At 42.0% G+C, this 23,899-nt stretch overlaps 1 protein-coding gene across 1 annotated transcript in view; it reads right to left on the minus strand.

Moving 5' to 3' along the window:
- LOC108526301 (acetyl-CoA carboxylase 1-like) overlaps positions 1–22,064 on the minus strand; it is a 39,449-nt gene extending 17,385 nt beyond the window's left edge. The window contains exons 1-4 of the mRNA XM_017867000.1: positions 21,924–22,064; positions 20,733–20,868; positions 12,729–12,906; positions 11,134–11,246 (exon numbers count right to left, since the gene is read on the minus strand). Coding sequence (XP_017722489.1) covers positions 11,134–11,246; positions 12,729–12,906; positions 20,733–20,868; positions 21,924–22,064 — 568 coding nt within the window. The remainder of the gene's footprint in view (positions 1–11,133; positions 11,247–12,728; positions 12,907–20,732; positions 20,869–21,923) is intronic.
- Positions 22,065–23,899: the final 1,835 nt, after the last annotated feature.

A 23,899-nucleotide genomic window follows, 5' to 3' on the forward strand; every position in this document is an offset into this window, starting at 1 on the left:
CCGCCTCGGCCTCCCAAAGTGCTGGGATTACAGGCTTGAGCCACCGCGCCCGGCCCGTGAAATTCTTATCAAATGAAAAGTTTTAAAAATTAGGCAAGCTGGAAAAGAAAATTTATTCCTGGCTATCCAATGCATATAATCAATAACCAAAGCTAATATTTATAGGGTACTGGGCACCATTCTAAGTGCTTTATATCTGTTAATTTATTATCACAATAACCTTAGGAGACTGGTATTCTTATTATTCCCATTTTACAGGTGAGGAGACTGAGGCACTGAGAATTTGCGTGACTTACCAAGGTCACAAAGCTTTTGAAGACTGTTAGCTGTCCTTTCTTGCTTACTTGGGCAGAAGACAAGTGCTTCAGTAGTAGTGTCCCTTTAATTTCTGAAAGGCTAAGTGATGGTGGGCTCCTGGCTGATAAAGGTTCTATCTTAGTCCCAATTCCATAACTAAGACCAGGACAATGTCTCCAATAGCTCCCATTCAGATGCAATTTCCTTAGGCAGGCCTAAGATGTAAGAATTGCTTCTCTTGTTACTGTGAGTTCAAGAACTAATGCAACAATAGGTAAAGTCACAGCCCTGCTGGGAGCAAAGGGATGGCAAGATCACTGACAGGACTGAATGCACATATACATGGACCATATCTAACACACCATTTATTGAGCATTTACTGTGTACCAGGCATTGTACTCAAATCTTTCAGGATCACATAGCTCATAATCACCAAGCACAATTCAGATTTACACACCTACATCTGGTCAGCTGTTAACATTGCTGCCAAGCTGAATACTTCAGTGTTACTGCTTTCCCAGTTGCTTCAGGTATGTGATCTCTAATCCTTATGACAACTCAACTTTATGCCAGGTATGTGATCTCTAATCCTTATGACAACTCAACTTTATGCCAGGGTATCTATTTTACAGGTAAGAAAACCACAGCTCTGAAATGTAAAGGGACTTCCCCAATGGCATCCAGCTCTCTCTTTTTTTTTTTTTTTTGAGATGGAGTCTTGCTCTGTCGCTCAGGTTGGAGTGCAGTGGCGCGATCTCGGCTCACTACAACCTCCGCCCCCTGAGTTCCAGTGATTCTTCTGCCTCAGCTTCCCAAGTAGCTGGGATTACAAGTGCCCATCACCACGCCCGGCTAATTTTTGTATTGTTAGTAGAGATGTGGTTTCACCACGTTGGCCAGACTGGTCTCAAACTGACCTCGGGTGATCTGCTTGCCTTGGCCTCCAAAAGTGCTGGGATTACAGGCGTGAGCCACCGCACCTGGCTGCATCCAGCTCTTAAGTGGGAAAGTCAGGATTTACACTTGGGTCTGGCTCTCTCCAAAGCCCGTGTTCTTCTACGTTAAATGGTACTGAAGGCTGGTAAGTAGATATCCTGCAGTGGCCACTATAGGGAAACCAGCTGGAGAGTTGGTTTGTTGTTCGCAAGGAGTTAAGAACTGGCTGCAGAAGAGGGAGTAGCTATGGGCTGAGAACAGTGTTTCAGAAACCAGGCTTTGGCTTCGCCAGGTTGGAAGGATGGAGGATGCTGGCTTCTGGGTCTTACCCTCTCAATCAAGCTACTCTAGAGCTTTGAAAGAACAACAAAATAAACGCCTGTAATGCTTTGGCCCTCCTGAGACTAGGAAGATCACAGGGCATTCCTCCAAAGCCTGCCTTGTTTGATTCCTTCAGTAATGCCTCTGATTATGGTTCAAGACCCACCTCAAAAAAGCATCAAAGCAAGGAAAAGACTGAAGTGGAAAATATATGTGTTTTTAAATGCTCATGTGCAGGTCAAAGATTTGTGTGCTTTGTTTTAGGGGAAAAAAATACTTTTAAATTTTATTTTCTAAAAATAAAAGGCTGTTGTTAAGCCAGTTATATCCATGTGTTGCACACTGAGGGCCCCTCTCCCCTTGTACAGCAAAGCAGCCAGCCCTGGTAATGATTTAGAGGAGATTAACAAATATGTCAATGTCTATTTTCTGCTTAATTTAAAAGCGGCGTCTATAAAGATTTTTGACTTCTGAACCCTGTTCTCCTGAAAGAAAGAAGGTAAGAATGAGGAGGGGGATAAAGAGTGATTATCCTATCACTGATCGTTTGTCAGGAGCATTTCTTATTCACTGGACTATTGTAAAAAGCTAAGCTCTCGATCAATCCTGTAAGCTCCCTGTACAATTAAATATCTTGAAATGGTTTTCTTTCTTTTCTAGCCAGATTGCAGGGCCTCGGGGTTTTTAGGAAAGCAAGTTGGTGTGTACACGTGTGTGAGTGTGTTTAAGAATATGCTACAGAGAGAAAAGTCATTCTTTTCTAGAATTCTACATTAGGAAATGGCTGGGATGGAGTAAAAAGGTAGGTGCTCCCATCCTTTCCTATCCAAAATAAAAAGTCCCTATGCAAGTTGGGAGCACTGCCTGAAGCCAGGAGTTCAAGATCAGCCTCGACAACAAAGCAAGACCCTGTCTCTACAAACACACACACACACATGCCAAGTGTGGTAGCTCACACCTGTAATACCAGAACTTTGGGAGGCCAAGGTAGGAGGATGGCTTGAGCCCAGGGTGCCAGCCTGGGCAACAAAGCGAGACTCTGTCTTTCCTCCCCCATGCCCCCAGAATTAGCCAGGCATGGTGAAGCGTGCCTGTAGTCCCAGAGATGCCCTGGCCGCTGAGAGAGGAGGATCGCTGGAGCCTGGGAGTTCAAGGCTGTGGTGAACCATGATTGTGCTGCTGTGCTCCAGCCTAGGTCAGGAGTGTCCAACATTTTGGCTTCCTTGGGCCACATTGGAAGAAGAATTATTATCTTGGGCCACACATAAAATACACTAACACTAATGATAGCCAATGAACTAGGGAAAAAAACTGTAAAAAAATCTCATAATTTTTTTTTTTTTTTTTTGAGACGGAGTCTTGCTCCAGGCTGGAGTGCAGTGGCCGGCTCTCAGCTCCACTGCAAGCTCCGCCTCCCGGGTTCAGCACCATTCTCCTGTCTCAGCCTCCCGAGTAGCTGAGGGACTACAGGGCGCACCGCCTCATCGCACCGGCTTAGTTTTTTGTTATTTCTTTAGTAGAGGACGGTTTCACCGTATTAGCAGGATGGTCTCGATCTCCTGACACCTCATGATCCGCCACGTCTCGGCCTCCCCAAAGTGCTGGGATTACAGGCTTGAGCCACCGCGCCCGGCCAAATCTCATAATGTTTTAAGAAAGCTTACAAATTTGTGTTGGGCCACACGTGGCCTACAGGCCACAGGCTGGACAAGTTTGGCTTAGGTGAAAGAGGGTGACCTTGTCTCTTAAAAAATAAGTCCCCATGAAATCCTAAAAATGCACACTTCTAATTAAAAATTTTAAAGAGTTAAACAGAGATGAAATATCACTGATCAAATAAGAAGAGCTAACAGTATTGAGATGTTACTGTGTGCTGGTACTGTTAAAGTACTTTTCATCTCATTTAATCCTTACAACAATCCTAAAAGACAAGATGAGGAAACTGAGGCACAAAAAAGTAACTCACCTAAGACCACAAAGCTAGGAAATAGTGGAGTTGTGATTTTGGACTAGGTAATCTGGTTTAAGAGCCCATGCTCCTTAAACAAAGCAGTTCAAATTGACTTGAAAGTATCCACAGCTATCAGATGTTCCCTGGAGCCAGGATACAATGAAAAGCCACATTTCTCCTCCATGGTATCAAAGGTGAAGAGAGGCTGGACACGGTGGGTCATGCCTGTAATGTCAGTACTTTGAGAGGCCAAGGTGGGAAGGATTGCTTGAGGCCAGGAGTTTGAGACCAGCCCAGGCAACACAGGGAAATTCTATCTCTATAAATATTTAAAAATTAGCTGAATGTGGTGGTGCATACCTGTAGTCCTAGCTACTTGGGAGGCTGAGGTAGGAGAATTGCTTGAGCCTGGCAGGTCGAGGTGTAATGAGCTATGATGATGACACTGAACTCCAGGCTGGCGGACAGAGTGAGAATCTGTCTCTGACCAAAAAAAAAAAAAAAAAAAAGGCTAAAGAGAAACTCCCAGAGGAAATAGCTGATTTCTGCAGCAGGAGGTATTTTTTTTGCCCAGCCATACCACTTAAATAGGCCAGGAGAAGGCCAGTCCTAGTCTGTGTATGAACAAACTACATCATAAAAGCAGGATTTGGGGGAGGTGACATCTTCAAAGCTTGGAATAAAAATCAGACTCGTAGACTAAAATTCTCGCTCAGCCAAAGGCTCTAGGTGACCTTGCAGAAATCTTTTTCCTTTTCTGAGTTGCGTTCCTCATTTATGTAACAACAATCCCAGTCTGGCAAATAGGGAAAATGTTTTATGAAAGAATGTGATATTAAAGGGTTTTAAAAAACATTCTCAACTTTCAAAAAAGCTATATTTGGTGGCAGGTGCCTGTAATCTCAGCTACTTGGGAGGCTGAGGCAGGAGAATCGCTTGAACCTGGGAGGCAGAGGTTGCAGTGAGCCAAGATCGCACCACTGCACTCCAGCCCAGGCGACAGTGTGAGGCTCCATCTCAAAAAACAAAATGAAAACAAAAACAAACAGTTATACTAAGAAGTCTATGTAAATTTAAATCCAATTTTAACGTTGATGGGCCCTTCTTTCTTTACTTAAGAAAGCAATTTGCGCTGGGTGTGGTGGCTCACGCCTGTAATCCCAACACTTCAGGAAGCCAGGCAGGCAGATCACCTGAAGTCGGGACTTCAAGACCAGCATGACCAACATGAAGGAACCACGTCTCTGCTAAAAATACAAAATTAGCCGGGCGTGGTGGTGCATGCCTGTAATCCCAGCTCCTCAGGAGGCTGAGGCAGGAGAACCACTTGAACCCAGGAGGCAGAGGTTGTGGTGAGCCGTGATTGTGCCGCTGTGCTCCAGCCTGGGCAACAAGAGCAAAACTCTGTCTGAAAAGAAAGAGAGAAAGAAAGGAAGGAAGGGAGGAAGGGAGGAAGGGAGGAAGGAAAAAGAGAGAAAGAGAGAAAGAAAAAAAGAAAGAAAGAGAGAGAGAGAAAAAAGAAAGAAAGAAAGAAAAAGAAAGAAAGAAAGAAAGAAAGAAAGAAAGAAAGAAAGAAAGAAAGAAAGAAAGAAAGAAAGAAAGAAAGAAAGAAAGGGAAAGGAAAGAAAGGAAGGAAAGAAAGAAAGAAAAGGAAGGGAGGGAGGGAAACAAACTTGCTTTGATTGGTTCAATACTTCTGATGCTAGAGATAAGAACCAGACCACCCTCCCCAGAGAGCTCCTGAATATCTCAGATATTAAAACATACTCCCATCCCTCAACCTTGAGACTGAAAAATCAGCATAAAAAAGACTGGAATCTTATTAAGATTCAGAAGTACAAACACAAGTAGTTGTTTAAAAGATCTATGTAATCACATTTTCTATGTTGAAAGAAATTTTCTATAAAGATACTAAGATAGGGTAAAAAAAAAAAATCCTGCAAAACTATTTCTATATCCATAACAGGTGTGCCTTTCTTTACACAAAAGCATTCTTGAAAAACTGCGTATATCAGATCCTGTTTTAAATGCCTTAAGGGAGCTATTTTATGAGGAACCCTGCAGTGAATCCTTTGGTAAGGCAAATAATCCTTTTGTAATGGGAATAATTTCTCCCAATGTATCTAGCTTTTTTTAAAATCCCATTTTCATATATCTGCTTTTCTTCAAAGGGGGCCATACCTCTCTAAATACACCCACATTTGCATATTGATTTTAACAGCAATCCTCTCAGGGGATGTTTAACCCTAAAGTTCCTTGCAACAGTGTTAGTGCTCTACTGTTCATATTTTAAAAAATCATTATATTAATAGAAAACCCAGAGATTTCCAAACAGGAATAAAAAAAAAAAATACTGCTCCCCGATCAGCCCTGTCCCTGTGTTTCCAGGCAGACATATCCATATAAAAAAGGTCAGGAAACAGCATATAATTCTCTGAATTTTTCTGCTAGAAATATGCCTCTGCAGTCTTCATTATTTTCCTTCCCCAATTTGCTCTCCCTATGTCTGGCAGGTCAGGATACAGGGATCTGGTCATTTGGGACCAAGATACATTCTGATGACAGCTTTCTCTTGGGGAATCCCTTTAACTAAATGCCTGCCAGGTCCCTCTGGCCAAACAGAATTGTGAATCACTGCTTCCTTAGGGGAGGCAAGGCCAGGTGCTTTTATAAATACAATGAGATTAAAGGATCAAACTAAAATGACCCCTTTCTCTTCTCAGAAAATGTTGTCACTATTGCACTAAACTTCAAGTCAAATAGCTTCTGAATCAGTGTGAGGGGTAGGTTTTCAGCTACTGCTAACAGGAGAGGAGGCAAGATCCCATATCTACCTTCGTGATAGAAAGCCTCGTGTTATTTCTCATCAGCCTCCTTACTGCAAAGGACACAGTGGCCGTAGTGTCAGTGAGGACGCTCCAAGTTCAACAGGTGAGAGGTGAAAGGCCACTCACTAAGGCATGCGTATCAGAACTTCTTTCTTTCCTAGTCTTTTTTTTTTTTTTTGAGACGGAGTCTCGCTCTGTCGCCCGGGCTGGAGGGCAGTGGCCGGATCTCAGCTCACTGCAAGCTCCGCTTCCCGGGTTTACGCCATTCTTCTGCCTCAGCCTCCCGAGTAGCTGGGACTACAGGCACCCGCCACCTCGCCTGGCTAGTTTTTTTATTTTTTAGTAGAGACGGGGTTTCACCGTGTTAGCCAGGATGGTCTCAATCTCCTGACCTCGTGATCCGCCCGTCTCGGCCTCCCAAAGTGCTGGGATTACAGGCTTGAGCCATCGCGCCCGGCTCTTTCCTAGTCTTAACTTTCCAGGCAAAGACATACTTTCTGCCTCAATCAACTCTGTCTCTTTTCAGCTTTCAGCCTCCTGAAGATAGACACAAGAGTTGGAAAAACACAACTCAGATACTCTGATCACCTCTGCCAGAAAAGCAGCTTAACCCTTAAGTCCCCTTAGCCCAGGGAACAGTCCTTTTCCTGTCATTCTGGCTGCTAAAGAGAAGGCTTGGGAGGAAGGCATTCCTGAAGATTTTTACAGACGGGAGTTTATCCTCACCCTCACCACAATGCTCCATATCTGCACCTGGGGCAACCTTGACCCTGAAGGCATGGTGGGTGTGGGCAGGCCTAGAAGGACTAGGCAAGGGCCAGCAGCAGTGCTCAGTCCATGCTGCTGCTCCCTGTGGCAGGCAGGCAGACTGTGGCAAGCAGGCAGGGCATGTTCTGTGTGGGCGGCGGTGCTGTGTAGCTGGCTGCCAGCTGCCTGGGAACAGGGCCACGACCAAGAACAAGTTCCCCTAAGTGGCTCCTTTGCCCAGGTGCTCTTCGTATTGAGAGAGAGGGACAGTGGGGAACTTACAATTGCTTCACACTTGGGCTGGACAGTTCTCTCTCCATCTAAATTGATTTCTCTCTGAACACAAAAGGAGGGGAAGGATCCAGGAGAGGACCTCAGGTCACAGCACTCAAGAGGCCAGGCTAGCAAGGCCATCCCGCTCCACAGCCACTCTCCCTGCTCCTGGCCTTGTGAGGCAGTAGAAGGATATCAGAGAGAGACAAAAAGGCCTGGGAGGGCTGCGGCTCCATTTCCAGAGAAGAAATTTAATTTCCTTAAGGCAACCAAATGGTAGGAAGTAATTCTTGAAATGACTATACCAAGCCCTGGTTGTGAATCAGGGTCAGAACAGATTCAGCCATGCAAGACTGCAGCATGGGCTTTGTTCACTTTTCTTTCTGAGGTAATTCTTCCCTTTACTTCTATTAGGAATCAGTGTAGGTACTATTTACATATTTTCTGTTATAATCACAGACCTGCAAACTAGTAATTCACCATCTTTCCACCCAAACTAACCATGTAAGATGACAAAAGGCCATTAAAAAAAATGAAAGTTCTAGAAGAGATGAAGTTAGCTGCTCCAAGTTAAATATTACTCATTCTTAGAAAATAAATAGTAATTATGATTTTTTTTTTGACAGGGTTTTGTTCTTCTTGCCCAGGCTGGAGTGCAATGGTGCAATCTCGGCTCACTGCAACCTCCACCTCCCGGGTTCAAGTGATTCTCCTGCCTCAGCCTCCTGAGTAGCTGGGACTACAGACATGCACCACCATGCTCGGCTAATTTTGTATTTTTAGTAGAGATGGGGTTTCTCCATGTTGGTCAGGCTGGTCTCGAACTCCCAACCTCAGGTGATCTGCCCGCCTTGTCCTCCCAAAGTGCTGGGATTACAGGCGTGTGCCACCGCGCCTGGAATAATTATGTTTTTGAACACAGTCGATCAGTTGTGCGCTGCTTTGTCTGAGTGATCTGTGAGTGAGCTCCCCAGTAAAGAGGCAGATTTGGGGAGAGAACGGGAACACAAGATAACATCCACTCCTACAGGCTTTCTCCTAAATCAGATTTTCTCTGTGGAATTGGCTTTAGATTACAATGGGAAAGAATTCTTGTTTAATTTATTTTAGGCTCAGTATTCAGCTGAGGAAAAATCTGAAGAAATCCTGAGAAATGGAGAACACAGGGAATGAGAATTCCATTCTGGGCTCTGGTGTACTTTTATTTATTTTGTATGTTAGATTATTCACTTTTTTGACCTCAATTTCCCAATCTGAAAAAAGAGACAATTTTCACCTACTTTGTGAAAAAGAATTTTGGTAGTTTCGTTCTAGGCATTGCTAAAAGAGCTAGAATCATTATGAACCCCAAAGGAACCAGGTTCATAATATGTCCCATTATATCCAGGCTGACCCGTTTTGTCGCAGAGACAGCTGCCCGTGTCGGATATCCCTGAGAGACAGGACTATACTTCTGTTTCTTTCCTATTTCCACATGTGGGACTGAGCCACAGAGAATGCTGGATACCAAACATGGCCATCTGCTTTTTCTAATGATTAAGACGGAAAGATAATGATGCAACGAAGTTAATGCGTACTCATCTGCTCCTCATATTAGCGAGGCAGAGGTGTGAACTCCACTTTATGGTTGGAAAAAACTGATGTTCGGAGAAGTTAAATAATTTACAAGACTCGCAGTTAGTTATTCTTCTTCCAAGTCCACTGCTCATGTCCCCAAGCTGCCCTAGGACAGAGCCTGCTTCACATTTAGCAGACTAAGGGTCCTTCTTCAAGTGCCATCTTGGTCAAGGTTAAATAAATATGGTTTTCTCCAATGCAGATAGGAAATTGATAATGAGATGATTTGTAACAAATGATTAAATGGCTATCACTTGGGAGTCTCCTCCCTCTCCATGTGCTTCAAAAGTTAAAAGGTGCTGGCTGAAGGTGGGAGCGACATCACTTTCCCTGAAGAGAAAGAAGCTTCATCCCCACACCCCTAACCATCCAGTCCTTCTGCAAACGGAGAGAGGATCCCTCTCCCTACCACCCAGTTACTCTGAAGGGATAACAGCCATTGGGGGGTTAAAAAGAGGCAGTGAACCCCTAGTTAATGAGTAGGAATTCAGCAGGCAGTGTAAGATAAATGGAGCTCTCTCTGCTTCTGCTAGAGTCAGCATGAACTGCGGCCCTGCGGCTTGTTTGTGGCAAATGGAGTGCGCGAAATATCAAAGGGCAGTGATCCAGAAGAAGACCGACTTTGACAAATTTTAAATTGGCCAGAAAGAAAACCAGCAAAAGAAAAAAAAAAAAAAAAAAAAAAAAGAAGAGAGAAAAGAAAAGAAAAAAAAAGGAAAAGAAAAAGGAAGAAAAAAAGGAAAAAAAGAAAAAGGAAAATGATGCAATTTGCTGTGCCCTGCAATTGCAGCATTGCTGCCTTTGTATGGAATTAGTGGTAAACACAATCGAGGGATGCTGGCAGCAATTATGAGCCATCTAAGTGAGATGCTTATCAGTGGCTGAAGCTTTTAGAGCTCTTTCTATGTACAGTTGTAAGTAACTTGCTGTTGAGCTGCAGTTACTTTAATTAAAGTGTATGGGGTTGGTCAGAAGTAATTATCCTGTTTGGAAAAGAAAGAGAAAAAAACCACCTCAACAATTCTGGGTGGCAATAGATTTTAGAAACAACTCTCATTTCTTGTATGTGTGCATTCCCCATGAAAGGATCAGACTGTGGTGAGTTAGACTTATTGGCGGCTGTTCCCCAGTGGCAAACAATGGGACACAAACAGGGTTTATTGTAACCCAAGTCACCGTGTTTGGCAGGCAACCTAGCTCAGGGCTCCAAACACCTGAATGTACAGTCTCCACAGTGTAGGCAAACGGGATTTTTCTGTCTCTGGATGGTGGGGATATACAGTCCACAAATGGTACTTTATTAATTAAATTATCATTTGGAACATAAATGAGCTAGCATGTCTTCTCCATTCACTGAGTTTCACTACGTTTTAAAGGCAATCTCTGTTCCTTTAGAAAAAAAAACAAAAACAAGACAAACCAACCGACAAAAGAACCTCGAGCAATTATCTTTACTAACATAGCAAGCGGCTCAATGGGAGACCTGGGCAGAAAATCAGTGTTTTAAAAGAATCTGAAACTCATTTAGACTCTGGACTCAACACAGGACTCCCATGGTTTAGTCCTATGTTCAAATCGCAAGTGGCTTCCAAAAGCTCTGAAAACAAATGAGCAAGAGAGTAATGGCTGGAAGCATTAAGCACGCCTGCTCTCAGGGCTATTCTGGCTGCAGTTACTATTTGGAAGCACACAGTGCGCAATCTTTACTTCTATTTCTCTAGCTCAGGATGACCCCTGGACACCGCCTGGGTAAAGACTCCTGCTTTTCTATCCTATCTCTCAGAAATGAAGTGAGCTGTCCAAAGAAACAAGTAGAAACAGGACATATTTAGATCTAGCATATTCTCTGTCTGGTGAGGCCTGCCCCCAGCAGCAACTCTAGCTACTCATTCTCTACAAGGACATCTTAGAAAGACGGGCTTTCTGCACTCTAAGGAAATATCAGGGAAAAAAATCAGGTGACTTTTGCTTTTTTAGGGCTCACTTTCCCTATTATACACACTATTTCATTCTACCAGGGTTTTTACCATATAGAGGACAGTAAATAAAGATTATCATGAATTGGATCAAATGCTTCAGTGCCTCCTCCCCTGGCCTATGAATGTACTCATTACAAATCAGCTGAATGGCTCATTGATTTGCCAGGAGGACAAGCAGACATACCCAATCGCTCAGCCAAGTGGATGTAGACTGGGTCCACCCGACGCATGGTTTTCACCAGATCCTTTCTGCGGAATTTGATTTCTACTGTCCCTTCTGGCTCCAGAACAGATCCCCTGAATCAGAAAGAAAGAAAACAAAAAAGAAATAGAGGTACTTTAAAGGAAGGAGACAACAGAATGAGGCCAGTTACAATTTGTGGACCAAGAAATAGCTTCATTATGGTTTTGCCCACCTATGGTTAACAGACATCTCCCCAGGGAGAATAGTAGGCACCAGAGAAGTGTCTAAGTGAGGTCTGAGAAAGGCCTGGCAAAAAGCATTTAAAGTAATTCTCATTACCACACCAGTCAACTTCCATTTCAAAGGGAGAAGAATACAGATTCCACCACCTACAGCTGGTAAGAGTAACAGGAATCACATTATTTTCCATGGGGAAAAAAAAATGCTGTAGGCACAGTGACAGGGGAATCACCTCCATCACGTAGGATGTACAGTGATGAAGGGCAATGCTTCATCAATACTATCTGTCTGTCTGTCTGTCTGTCTATCTATCTATCTATCTATCTATCTATCTATCTATCTATCTATCTATCTCACCTATACCACAGCTGTCAGTCTGCTTGTAGGACACTGATCAGACACACTAAGCCAGGCCAAGTAGGAGGTAAAACGTTCTGCCCAGTGATATGGAAATGAGCAGAGTCAAAGGTCTCAGGGTTACTTTTAGTGCATACTAATGATGTTCAATCCCCAGAAACTTTGCCCTAAACATCTTTTAAAAAAAAAACGCCACAGCTTTCTAGTTTAAAAAAATATAGCTAATGTTTACTATGTACATGGCACTGTTCTAATCACTTACATATAAATCCTTACAACAATCCTATGCCCAGTCTCCATCTAATAAGTAGTAAGGTTCTGTGATTATTCCCATTTTACAGATGAGAAAACTATGGTTTAGGAAGTTATGAGACTGGTCCAAATATAACAAGAGGCAGAACTGGATTTGAAACCAGACAGTCTGATTCCAAAGTCTATAGAGGAATTGTCTCTGATCTGGTATCAGATGAGTTTAGGACTTAAAAAATAATAAACCCCTAAGTACAGAATGTAAATAATAAGCCTCTTAGCCTAGAGGTTTGACAGTGAAACTACTGGACTCTCCTAAGCAGCCTTTGACAAAGAAGGCTGAATTTGGGGGGACAAGAGAGAAGCGAGCGGTCCACTAAAACGACTGGAGGTAGGAATTTGCTAGGAAAATGTCAAAGAAATATGTTTTGAAGTTTACTTAGGAAAGCTGAGAACAGACTGTGAAAGGATGCCAGATTAGATCTGTTTTATTTAAGCAGTTTCAGGTACTGCCTCCCAACAAGCCTGAGGTTCTCCCTTGCAGTTTTTTTGGGTGCTACAAACACCATGGTCTTCAGCTTCCTAAAATGCTAGAGTGAGGACCTGGACTCTAATGGAAGGAAAAAGCTTTGGTTTAGAATCACAGGATGTGGTGCTGTAGTGCCATGGCTACAACATTCTCCAGGAGGAAACCAACAGCTACAGTGTCCCTAAAGCTACAGTGAATGGAAATATGGAAGGCACGCTACCTGCTTTCTCGGTCAGCATACATCTCCATGTGCCGGGGATTGATGGAGGAGTCAATCACTACCCAGGAGCCGCCCCGCAGCTCAGCCTGGGGAGGAATGTAAACCAGCACAGGCTGGGAGCACTCCCTCAAGCCGTCCACAATGTAAGCACCAAACTTCAGCACTTGGTCGTACATATCTACGGAGAATGAGACAAATTAGAAATCATGAAATTTCTCTTCCTCAAAGCAGTACTTTTAAACACGGTTCAGGACCTCTGGCCACGAATAGCCTCCTCATACTATGCCTCCTGTTTGGTCACCCTAAAGACTGAAGTGAGTGTCGACCTGTATCCCATTCAAGACTCCAGAGGATCTTCAAAATCTCAAGACAGCAACAGAGAGATGCATTGTCTTTCACAAGATACAGTGTGTAAGTCTTCCAGATTGCCTTTCCATTTCATATCCTCTCTGAATTTCTGTACTCAGGTTTCACCACATTAATTCACATTTGCTCTACAAATGTTGAGTATTTTTCATGTCAATATGTGCTCTCCCACTACATTAAGTTTTCTAAAGGAAGGAACTATTCTACCTCTTTTCAGTTCTTCTCATGAGGCTTAGCATAGGATGAGCTCTTCAAATGTGCAGCTAATGGAAATTGATCCTTTAAAAATTTTATCTTCAAAACTATTTTTCATCTTGGTATCCCAATAGCCCTGCCCAGTGCCTGAACATAGTTAGTGCTCAACAAATATCTGCTGAATGAATGAATGCTGAAAAAATTAATTATATGCTCTGGAAATAATATAATGAGAAAGAAAAACAAATTCTTTAACAGTTGCATTTTTATAGGGTATCAATGACAGAAAATTTTAAAAAATATTTAGGAAATACTACACAGCCACATGAGAAGAAGAGACCCAACCAGGGCAACATAGTGAGAATCCATCTCTACAAATAATAAAAAATTAGCTGGGCATGATGGTACATGCCTGCAGTCCCAGTTACTTGGCTGAGGTGGGAGGATCACTTGAGCCTAAGAGGTCGAGGCTGCAGGGAGTGCCATGATCTTGCCACTGCACTTTAGCATGGGTGACAGAACAAGACTCTGTCTCAAAAACAACATAAAACAAAATAAACAAAAAACAAGAGAAGAGCCACCTCTTCATTCTGCTAAAGAGTACGTTTTGTAGACTGGGCATGGTAGCTCACACCTATAATCACAGCTCTTTGGGAGACTGAGGTGGGAGGACCGCTTGAGCCCAGGAGTTCAAGACCAACAGAGAGAGACCCTATCTCTACAAAAAATAAAAAAAAATTAGCAAAACATGGTGGCACATTCCCATAGTCCCCGCAGCAACCCCAGAGGGTGAGGTGGCAGGATCACTTGAGCCTAGGAGGCCGAGACCCGCAGTGAGCTGTGATCATGCTGCTGTACTCCAGTCTGGGTAACAGAGCGAGACCCTGCCTTAAAAAAAAAAAGAGTACATTTTGTAATCCCTCCAAAGCCAGGAGCAGCCTGAAGAAAAGGACCCATGATGTACACATAAAGTGAGTCCCTGGAAAACTGGATCAGTTATTTATTTCCCAACTTTTTACGGACTTCCCATTTCCCAGCTCATTGAAGTCCATTGCTAAAGTTTTAGGTTTATGAGTCCAGATGTTTAATGAGCACTTCAGTGAAGCCACAATGGATCCTTTCTAAATACCAAATAACAGGTTCAACTGAGTTCAAACTTTCTTATCAAGGAGAGGATCTCAATTTGGAATAAATCAATTCTGGGAATCCAAGGCAAAGAAGCATTTTTCAGGAAGTTAAGAGCAAACCAAATAGAAATTGCTTTCATTGTAGTTACTGGCAAATTAAACTGCCACCTTCTCCAAAGTAAAAATGGCTTAATATACAAACCATCAGTGAGCATAGTTCACTGCGAGGCATATGCTCCACTGCCCCAACCTGGTGTGTCTGTGAATACTTCAGAAATTCCAAGTTGCCCCAGAAAACACTCCCAATTCTATGTGGAATGTGTATGATTATATACTCCATGTATATGATCAGAGTGAAGATATTTATTCCTTTGGGAGAAAAGCTAAGACCAAAAAAATTTACTGCTAATTACACAACTGCTGTATGAAGAGCAGGGAATAAAGGACTTTAAGCGCTTTACGCTAATTCTGTGGTTATGAAAATAATTGCTCAGTTCAAATTATTTTAACTAAATTAATTCTTTAGTGGATATTTCAAACAGTGCTACATAATAAAATAATTGTGTAATTAGCAGTACATTTTTCAGTGCTGCCAAGAGTACAGTCTCAGAACAAGTAACAGAAAAGAGTGTCCCTCAACGATATCATGCAAAGAGAGGAAATGGAAGGTATAGATAAAAGGAGAAAATAAAGCAATAAAAGACAGCACAAAAAGTCATTCTACCTGAAAAAGAAAAAAAGTTAGAGGTAAGTGAAGACAAAGTTTCCAGCTCTTTTACTCACTTCTTCTTGTTAAAGACTTAGCAATAACAAAATCTATCTCTGTATTATAATTAACAGATTGACATCCCAAAAAGAAGGGGAGACTTTATTTAAAATGCATTTTCATTCATCTGTTTTAAAAAATACTAGATTTTGGTATATGCAAACAGTTTTGAATGAAGATGAGTGTGTGTGTGCGATTTTTACTTTTATGAAATGGATGTGGGCTCCTTTTTGTCATTATCATGGCTAGCTTACTGCGTACCAGGGAACATGATTATATATGCACACAAATAAATCATTTAATCATCAGAACATCATCTTATTTATATATCCAAGTTGCAGGTGAGTAAACTGAGGCTTAGTTAAATAAGAGTGAGTGGTGGAGATAAGACTCAAATCTAGATCTTGTTGCCCCTAATGTCCACATTCTACTACTTCATTCTTTTTTTTTTTTTTTTTTTTTTGAGGTGGGGAGCAGGGTGCCAGGGTCTCGCTGTGTTGCCCAGGCTGGAGTGCAGTGGCACAACCTCAGCTCACTGCAACCTCTGCCTCCTGGGTTCAGACGACCCTCCTCCATCAGCACCCCAAGTAGCTAAGACTACATGTGTGTGCCACCATGCGCATCTAATTTTTATATTTTTTGTAGAGACGGGGTTTCACCATGTTGCCCAGATTGGTCTCGCTGAGCTCAAGCCATCCACCCACCTTGGCCTTCCAAAGTGTTGGGATTACAGGTGTGAGCCACTGTGCCCAGCCTCTACTACTTCATTCTTACTGCTAGGAGAGACAGCATGAGACTGTTGGAAAGTACTCTGCTTTCCAACATCTAATATGATGAGTAAAAAAAAACCAGAAAAAGAGACTTGAATACACGATTGAATATTCCCAACGGTTGCTGGATTTCCTGTGTTCAGAAACGTTCAAAACTATACTGATAACACTACCAGCCTGTGTGAGGCTTGGATCTGACTGCCAAACAAATATTTTTCGGCCCCAAGACTGTGAGTAGGAAAGGAGCATCGGGGTTTGTTAAAGCTCACATGTTTGGGACTAATATATTGCCTCCATCTAACTTGGAACACCTACAGACCCACAGCCCAACCATCAAAACACCCAAAAAGCAGGCTATTAAAATATCAACAAACACACAAATAAACTCTGTAATCAACATGCTCAGACTAACTGCAGCTGCCCCAAACCACGTATTTTGAAAGGCAGGGTGAAACACTTGGCAACAATCTGACACACAATTGTCTGAAATCCCTTCATATTTAAGAGACAGAGCAAAAGCACAGCCAAGAGCAGCAGGGGAGGGGTGATCCCCCAAGGGTTTAGGTTAGAAATCAGTCTACAGAATTTTAAAGCTATGCATATGCTGTCAATTCTCAGGCCCTGAGAAACGCAACTGGGAATGGAAAATACTGATAGGTTCTTCACTGGAGAGGCGGGAGCTTGGAGTTTTCTAGCATGCTGGGCCAAGCACATCTGCATGAATGGTGATCACACACAACCTTTGCAGTGTGCTCTCAGCACCTAGGCACCAACCCTGCCTAGGGCTTTTATTGTTATAAACATGGATAAACTGTGGCAACCATGTGTATCAAACAAGGGAACAGGGTGGCAGAGTGTTTCCACAGTGTCCCACACTCTTGAAAATGAAACAGATCTTATTGGCTTGGGCAAGATTATCTGTTAGAAACTGAAGGTAAACATTAGCCATACACAAGCTACATATACATAATGTCTCTCCTTAGTTCATTATGATTGGCTGACACTGTATTTCAACATCCAAGTAATCAGAGACTTTAAAATAGACTTTCATTCCAGTTAAAGTTTTCAATAAATTTTTTTTATTGTTATTTATAACCTGTCCTGAAAAAAATAATAAGTATAACATGAAAAGCCAACTGAGAGTGACCCTGTAGCACCAGCAGTGAGGCAGCTTAATATCACTGGGATTTGCATCCTATCAAGCTATTCATGCTGAGGCTGGGACCCTGGTGCTAATTTCTAGTAAATTTCACGCTTGATGTCTCCCTGTTGTGGGTCATTGCCGGTTCGTCTAAATAAACTGCTTCCAAATGGCTCTTCCATCTAAATATTCAGCCAGTTTTTATAATTTAATTTTGCATTATGCTGAATAGCCTTCCGGCCAGATAGAGCTCATTGGAAAAAAAGCACCAATACCATCTTGACATGCTTTTATTTATTTATTTATATTTTTACTGCTCGAATTAGACCTCCTAGGCCGACTAGTAAAGAGTTTTTTTTTTTCCCCTCCACTAATGTCAATTTTCAGCATAGCAAGAGCTGTCTCTAATCTTTTCCTACTCATTACACACAATTTTGGAGTCATTTTACCCACAGTGCAGTCAGCTCCTGGCTGTGTGTTTGTGTGCACTGAGGGATGGCATAATTGTTTATTTTCCCTCCCTGCATAATCCCCAGTCAGTACTGAAACCAAAACTGCAAACATCTCCCCAAGGGATGTGAAGAATGACAAGAGGCCCTCAGTTTAGGTCCCTTTACATGAGATAATACGTAGGCAACACCCTGACCTGTATGTAAATATGAAAGTCACTGTTCCTCCCCCTCCTACCTTCACAGGGATCTCTAGCTTCCCTAAATCTTATTTGTCTTATGCGAGGTGTAAAAGGATGCATCAGCACCAAAATTAAGAAGACAGAACTTGCCCTGGTCTATGTATCAGGCCAAAAACTCATTTCAGACCAAGGGCAGCAGGGAGAAAGGAATGGGTACTTACTGTGTAAGGGGTATAGAGTTTATGTTGAGGATGATGAAAAGTTTTGATAGTTACACAACACTGTGAATGTATTTAATGCCACTGAATTGTACACTTACAAATAATTAAAATGATAAATATTATGTATATTTTACCACAATAAAAGATGAACTCATTTCTGAGCTCTTGAAATTTCTTTTTACAATAACCAAGGACATCCCCAAAGTGGAGGGGAAGTAGGTGGGATAATAACTTTTTCAGGAACCTTGACACTCTGTTATAGGGATATTCTAGTAGATCTAGTTCTGGTCTTAGGCTCTAAAATCAGCCAACTGTGTTACAGGGAGTCAGACAGATACACCTTCCTTTCCCAACTCTGCCATTTTTTAGCTGAATGCGCTTGGGAAATTTACTTAACCTAATTTACATAAAACCTAATTTATGTAAAATGTGGATAACAATATAACCTACCCCTTAGAGGAGCTTGTTGTGATGATTATATAAGATAATCCATGTAAAATTGTTAGCACAGGTTTCTGGTGAAAAGAGCTCAATGAACCTTAATTGTTGTTGTTCTTATTGTTACAGCACAGCAGCCAACCTGGGCCTGAGCCAAAATATGCAGCAGAATTGAAGCTTTTCCTAGAATTGCTACATTGGAAACTTTTGAACTCTGAACTTCAGTTAGGATAAAATATCCAGGGTGACACTCCAAAGTAATGTCAGAAAGAGTACATTCTCAACGGGCCCCCCACAAAGAGATAAGTAAGGAGTAATAGCATAGCATTCTCTCCCAGGTCTCGACAAAAATACTAGAGCCAAGGAATGTGGGATCAAGTGAAATCTAATGCTGAATGAACCTCATATATATGAATGAGGGGGTTTCAGGTCCCCCTACCCTTTGTTATACAACTACCATCTTCTTTTGAACATCCTGGTATTTTGTTTATACACTATGGCTTTATCATTTTGCTCAAGACATTTTTCTTGTCTCTGTGAGGTAATGTCTGTTTCTGACTTATTTTGACTTATTTTTGTTCTCTGAAGTGGCTGGCATCTTTCCTAACACACAGAACTCAATAAAAATGTGTAGGATTGACTTAACTGTATACTCTCAATTTCTCATGGTATTTCTGCTAATTTATTATCTTGGTCAAAAAATAATTCACCTTGACAATCTAAAATATATATACAATCATTAATTTGGATGTATAGTCCAAGTCTCCCCCAAGAAAAGTATAAAATATGGTAGTTCTCCAGCAAATATAGGCAAAGGTAAACTTTTCAACCAAAAAAAAAAAAAAAAAAAAAAACCAAACACCCAAACACACACACACACAATCAACCTAGTCTGCATTTTGCCAAGGAGGCCTGGCCATACAGGGCTCTTCCTAGACAAGTAAGGAAAAATTGTCGGCAAAAATTTCGAATCCCTCTTGCCACAAAACTGACCATCTGGTAGTTTCCCCAGGCTTTTCCTCCCTCACAGGCTGGGGGTGCTTCTACCCTAAGCTATTTTTAAGTGCCCTATTGAGAGTTCCTTGTTTCACATTTTGTATGTCCCTAAGCATTTTCTTTTCTTTTCTTTTCTGTGAAATGGAGTCTTCCTCTGTTGCCCAGGCTGGAGCGCAGTGGTGCAATCTCGGCTCACTGCAACCTCCACCTCCCCGGTTCAAGTGATTCTCCTGCCTCAGCCTCCCAAGTAGCTGGGATTATAGGCATGCACCACCACTACTGGCTAATTTTGTATTTTTAGTAGAGACAGGGTTTCACTATGTTGGACAGGCTGGTCTCGAACTCCTGACCTCAGGTGATCCACCATGCCTGGCCCTATCCTATTGCTTTAGAACCCCAAATTCTCCCCAAAACAGATGGAATTTACTTAGCATACTCTCATGCCCTCCAGGTATGTAGTCTCTGGCTTAGCATGGCCATGAATTCTCTGGCCACGAGAGAGAGAGCTTCACTACTGTAAGAGGTAGTGTTTCCTTGGGCTCTCCCTGTAGTGTCCACAGTTGCTCTACACATTAAGGATTCTCTGTAAATGGTGATACTGGCTGCCTAATTACTTAGCAATTCTCATAGCATGGAGTAGAGCCTTTATAATAATGGTCTAATATGCTGGAGCCACAGGCTCAGGGCTGTTGTTAGATAATAATACAACAGCACAAATTGCCACAAAGAACAGCCTCCGGTACTGAATTTGTTCATTTTCAAATTCAGTACCAGGGCTAAATCCACAACAGTAGGTCACCTCAATAACACTAGCAATAGATTATTCTGAAATACTGTATGGAATTATAAATTATAAAATGTACTTTTTTCCATTCAAGTTGCAACTCAAAAGATGTCTCAGAGAGGGCAGAATCTCCAAAAAGCCTAGGCTATTAGGACACCCACAGATTCCGCCGAACCTACACACTCCCTCTGCCGCAGAGTGCCACAAAGAACAGCCTCTGGTACTGAATTTGTTCATTTTCTTCCAGTAAATGCTAATTTCAGTATCATATTTCCCCAGCACGATCAGAATGGTCCAGCATCCACCCATGAGAGCTAAATCCACAACAGTAGGTCACCTCAATAACACTAGTAGTAGATTATTCTGAAATTGTGTATGGAATTATAAATTATAAAGTGTACTTTTTTCCATTCAAGTTGCAACTCAAAAGATGTCTCAGAGAGGGCAGAATCCCCAAAAAGCCTAGGCTATTAGGACACCCACAGATTCCGCTGAACCTACACACTCCTTCTGCCGCAGAGTGCCCAGTAATCAGTGATGCCCCTCCAGCCCACAGGCAGGCCAGTCACCTTTCATTCCACCAGAGAAGCCTCTCCAGTTGGCAAAGACCATCAGAGGCAGCCCTTCCCGGTTGAAGTCCTTGATGGCCTGATACGTCTTAAACGCAGAATCTGGGAACCAAACCTGGCCAGCCTGCTGGATTATCTATTGGGAAAAGTCAAAGAAGACACAATTAACAACACGGCTCTAGGGGTAAATCTCTCCAAGGTGAACAAGATTTTACTTATTTAAAACTGAAAACTAAAATCAGACCAACAAAACTACTGTTCATCAGATCATCATGTTTGGAGTAAAAAAGAAGAAAGGATCCTGGATCTTTGACCTTGTCAAATACTATTCTTTTTAAGTCCTGATTATAACAACTCTGTAGTCAAAAGGGAAGAATGCAGTCCTAAGGACGCTTGTTCTAGGTTTCTCAAAAGCTACTTAAAATGGCCCCATTGTGCTACTCATTAAAGCAAGTCAATTGTACATAGTCTCCCAGTCCTTTCACCTTTGTGCTTAGTATAGCATTTTCCTGTACTGTAGCTAATCAATAGACACTTGATGTCACACTGCTGAATAGCCTCCTCCCTGGCCTCCCTGACCCCTCACTTTCTGAATGGTGTCAGGATGTGAAAATATAATCCATCCTTAAAAAAAAAAAAATGGGACCAGGCACAGTGGCTCATCCCAACACTTTGGGAGGCCAAGGTGGGAGGATCCCTTGAGCACAGGAGGTCGAGGCTGCAATGAGTCAAAATCACACCACTGCACTCCAGCCTGGGCCATGAACCATGTCTCAAAAACAAAAACAAAAACAAAAAAAGGCTGTGGTGTTCCCGCTTTGCATTAGGGCAGACTTCACCATTAACTCATTGTAGCTCTTCCATGTGTATACTCAAAGAATCGGGGACCAAAGAGCCTTCATTATTATCTCAGCTGCCTTTCTGGAAGACCATCTTCCCCAACAAAAGTATACTGTTTTCTAGCATCAAGAAGACTACTGTAAAGACTTATTTAATTTTTGAGGCAGAATTTAGCTTCTAGTCCATCTAGACTCATCTTAAAAGTGAGCACATGATGTTCTAAAATCATTCAAGGCTGCTGATGCCCTTCCCTCTAAAACTGATGGTTTGCAACGCTCCCGATGTATCCACAGGCACTGTGAAGAGAAAAACCCTCCAAGCACAGGCTCACAGTGTACTTGACTGGCCTACCTTGGCTTCAGAATCCAAGTTTGCTGGATCAGCTGGGATACTTAGCTCTACTGTTCGGGTTTCTACAGCAACAACTCCCACAGGTATTCCTCCTAGCCTGATAAAAAATGAGCCACATAAGAACCCAATGTATGTCACCATTATAGCTAGCCATTTGTTTTCCAATTCCACATCAAGCCATTGGGGAAAAAACTAGAAACAAACACAGAGAGCAGGGGGAATCTGATTCTTCTACGAGTTAAATGTGAGATGCTATGGATTTGATATTTACTCTCTAAATATGGTGGGAAACCACCCTCAGAATCACTTCTATTCGGAAATGTCCCAACACAAGATCAATTCAAACCAAGGGCTGTTCTAGGGGAACCTCTGCATTTAGACTCAACAGTCTAGCATATATATGCATCCCTACCTCTGTAGCTGCCAAATGAAACTTCTCAGTTCACTCTAGAGCATCTCCTTGGTGAAGATGGTAGGAAATGGTCTGAAAGGCAGTAGGAATCTGAGACTTTCAGTAACTTTTAATGAGGGCTGACCTTGCTGAAATGGAGTTGTAATTTTCTATGGAATATTAATAATGTGGTTCCAGATAAGATTTGAGGGTACAATAGGTCTTACTATTGGGTGTATGGTTAGGGATATGTAGGCATGTTATGAGAATGATGAAAAATACACGCCAAGAGTAGAGAAGTGGATCAACAAGCCCTTAACTTTCTCCTTTTTTGGAAAAGACCAATGGGACGAGGATAATTTTTAGTAGTAATCCTGGTGAAATCTATATTAGAAGTATACATTTAATCTCAAGGCTATGTTAATTTAAAAAACTGTTTAGGAGCTCAAAGCCTCTGCACCTTATACTCCACTGTGACCTCCCAATTTGGTCCTCATAAAGATTTTTTAGGAAAAATCAGAGAGCAAAACAAAGTATAGGGTGAATCTTTACTCTGGAAAATGTGATTCAGTCTTCATTCTCACTGTTGCATTCCTTGGGGTTGGGGCTGGGATGGGTTATAGTCTCTCATTCCCCACAGCATCTCCATAACAAACTTTTCCATGACGGATGGCCTTTGGTTGTTAAATTGGCTAGTGAAAATGGATTCCTGTCATCACAAGAGGCCTGACAAGGGCCTGAGTGGAGACCACCCACCCCCTTGTCACTTGCCTGCACTGAATCAGAATCAAAAGCCCTCTAGACAACCAGACAACGAGCAGGAGGTACACAGGAGGGTTTAGAAATATTTCTGTTCACAATGATTAATAATCCAACTGGAAACTTGTAATTGCAAAAGCCACCCTAAATCGGTAACTTATAACTTATATATTAGGGCCCATGTGACCTAATAAAGAACATCTTTATCCGAGTATTACAGTTATTTATTGAACTTGAAAACAGCTCAGAACAACTTCTGTTTTCTATTATACTTCATATAAATTTTATCAGGCTAGCACATGAAGATGCTACATCTTGTTTTATAGTGTGTCCCTGGACAAGGTGCCATGGAATAATAAAAGACAATTTACAGCCAATAGCACACATATTCCAAACATACATACCAAAGATGAGTTTTGGCAGCACTTACAGTAACAATCCCAGAAGAATACATTTATATTTATTTCTTGAAATGCCACTGCTTTTGAAAGAAGCTAGAGCTCCATTTGTGTTTTATATACTTGTGAGCATGTGTATGTGTTTGGAGTAAGAAGCCCAGAACTCGTCAGATGGAAAGAAAGGAGGAAGTCAGAGTGAGTGCTGCAATAAACAATGGCAGAGCTAACCAAAGCCAAGCTTGACTGATCTTGGTCACAAAGCAGTCCCTATTCTTCTAATCATAAGTATAAAGTATTATTCTCTTATTTCCCATGGGAGGATCTTAAAGAGCTTAACAAAGGTTTGGCTTTCTGAGACTTAAAATCTGTCATGTTTTTTTCACAGACAGGAAAATTGAAGCAGAATAGATGAGACAAATCTCAAAAAA

The sequence above is a fragment of the Rhinopithecus bieti genome, unplaced genomic scaffold (assembly GCF_001698545.2).
Source record: "Rhinopithecus bieti isolate Rb0 unplaced genomic scaffold, ASM169854v2 scaffold_1853, whole genome shotgun sequence".
NCBI lineage: Eukaryota > Metazoa > Chordata > Mammalia > Primates > Cercopithecidae > Rhinopithecus > Rhinopithecus bieti.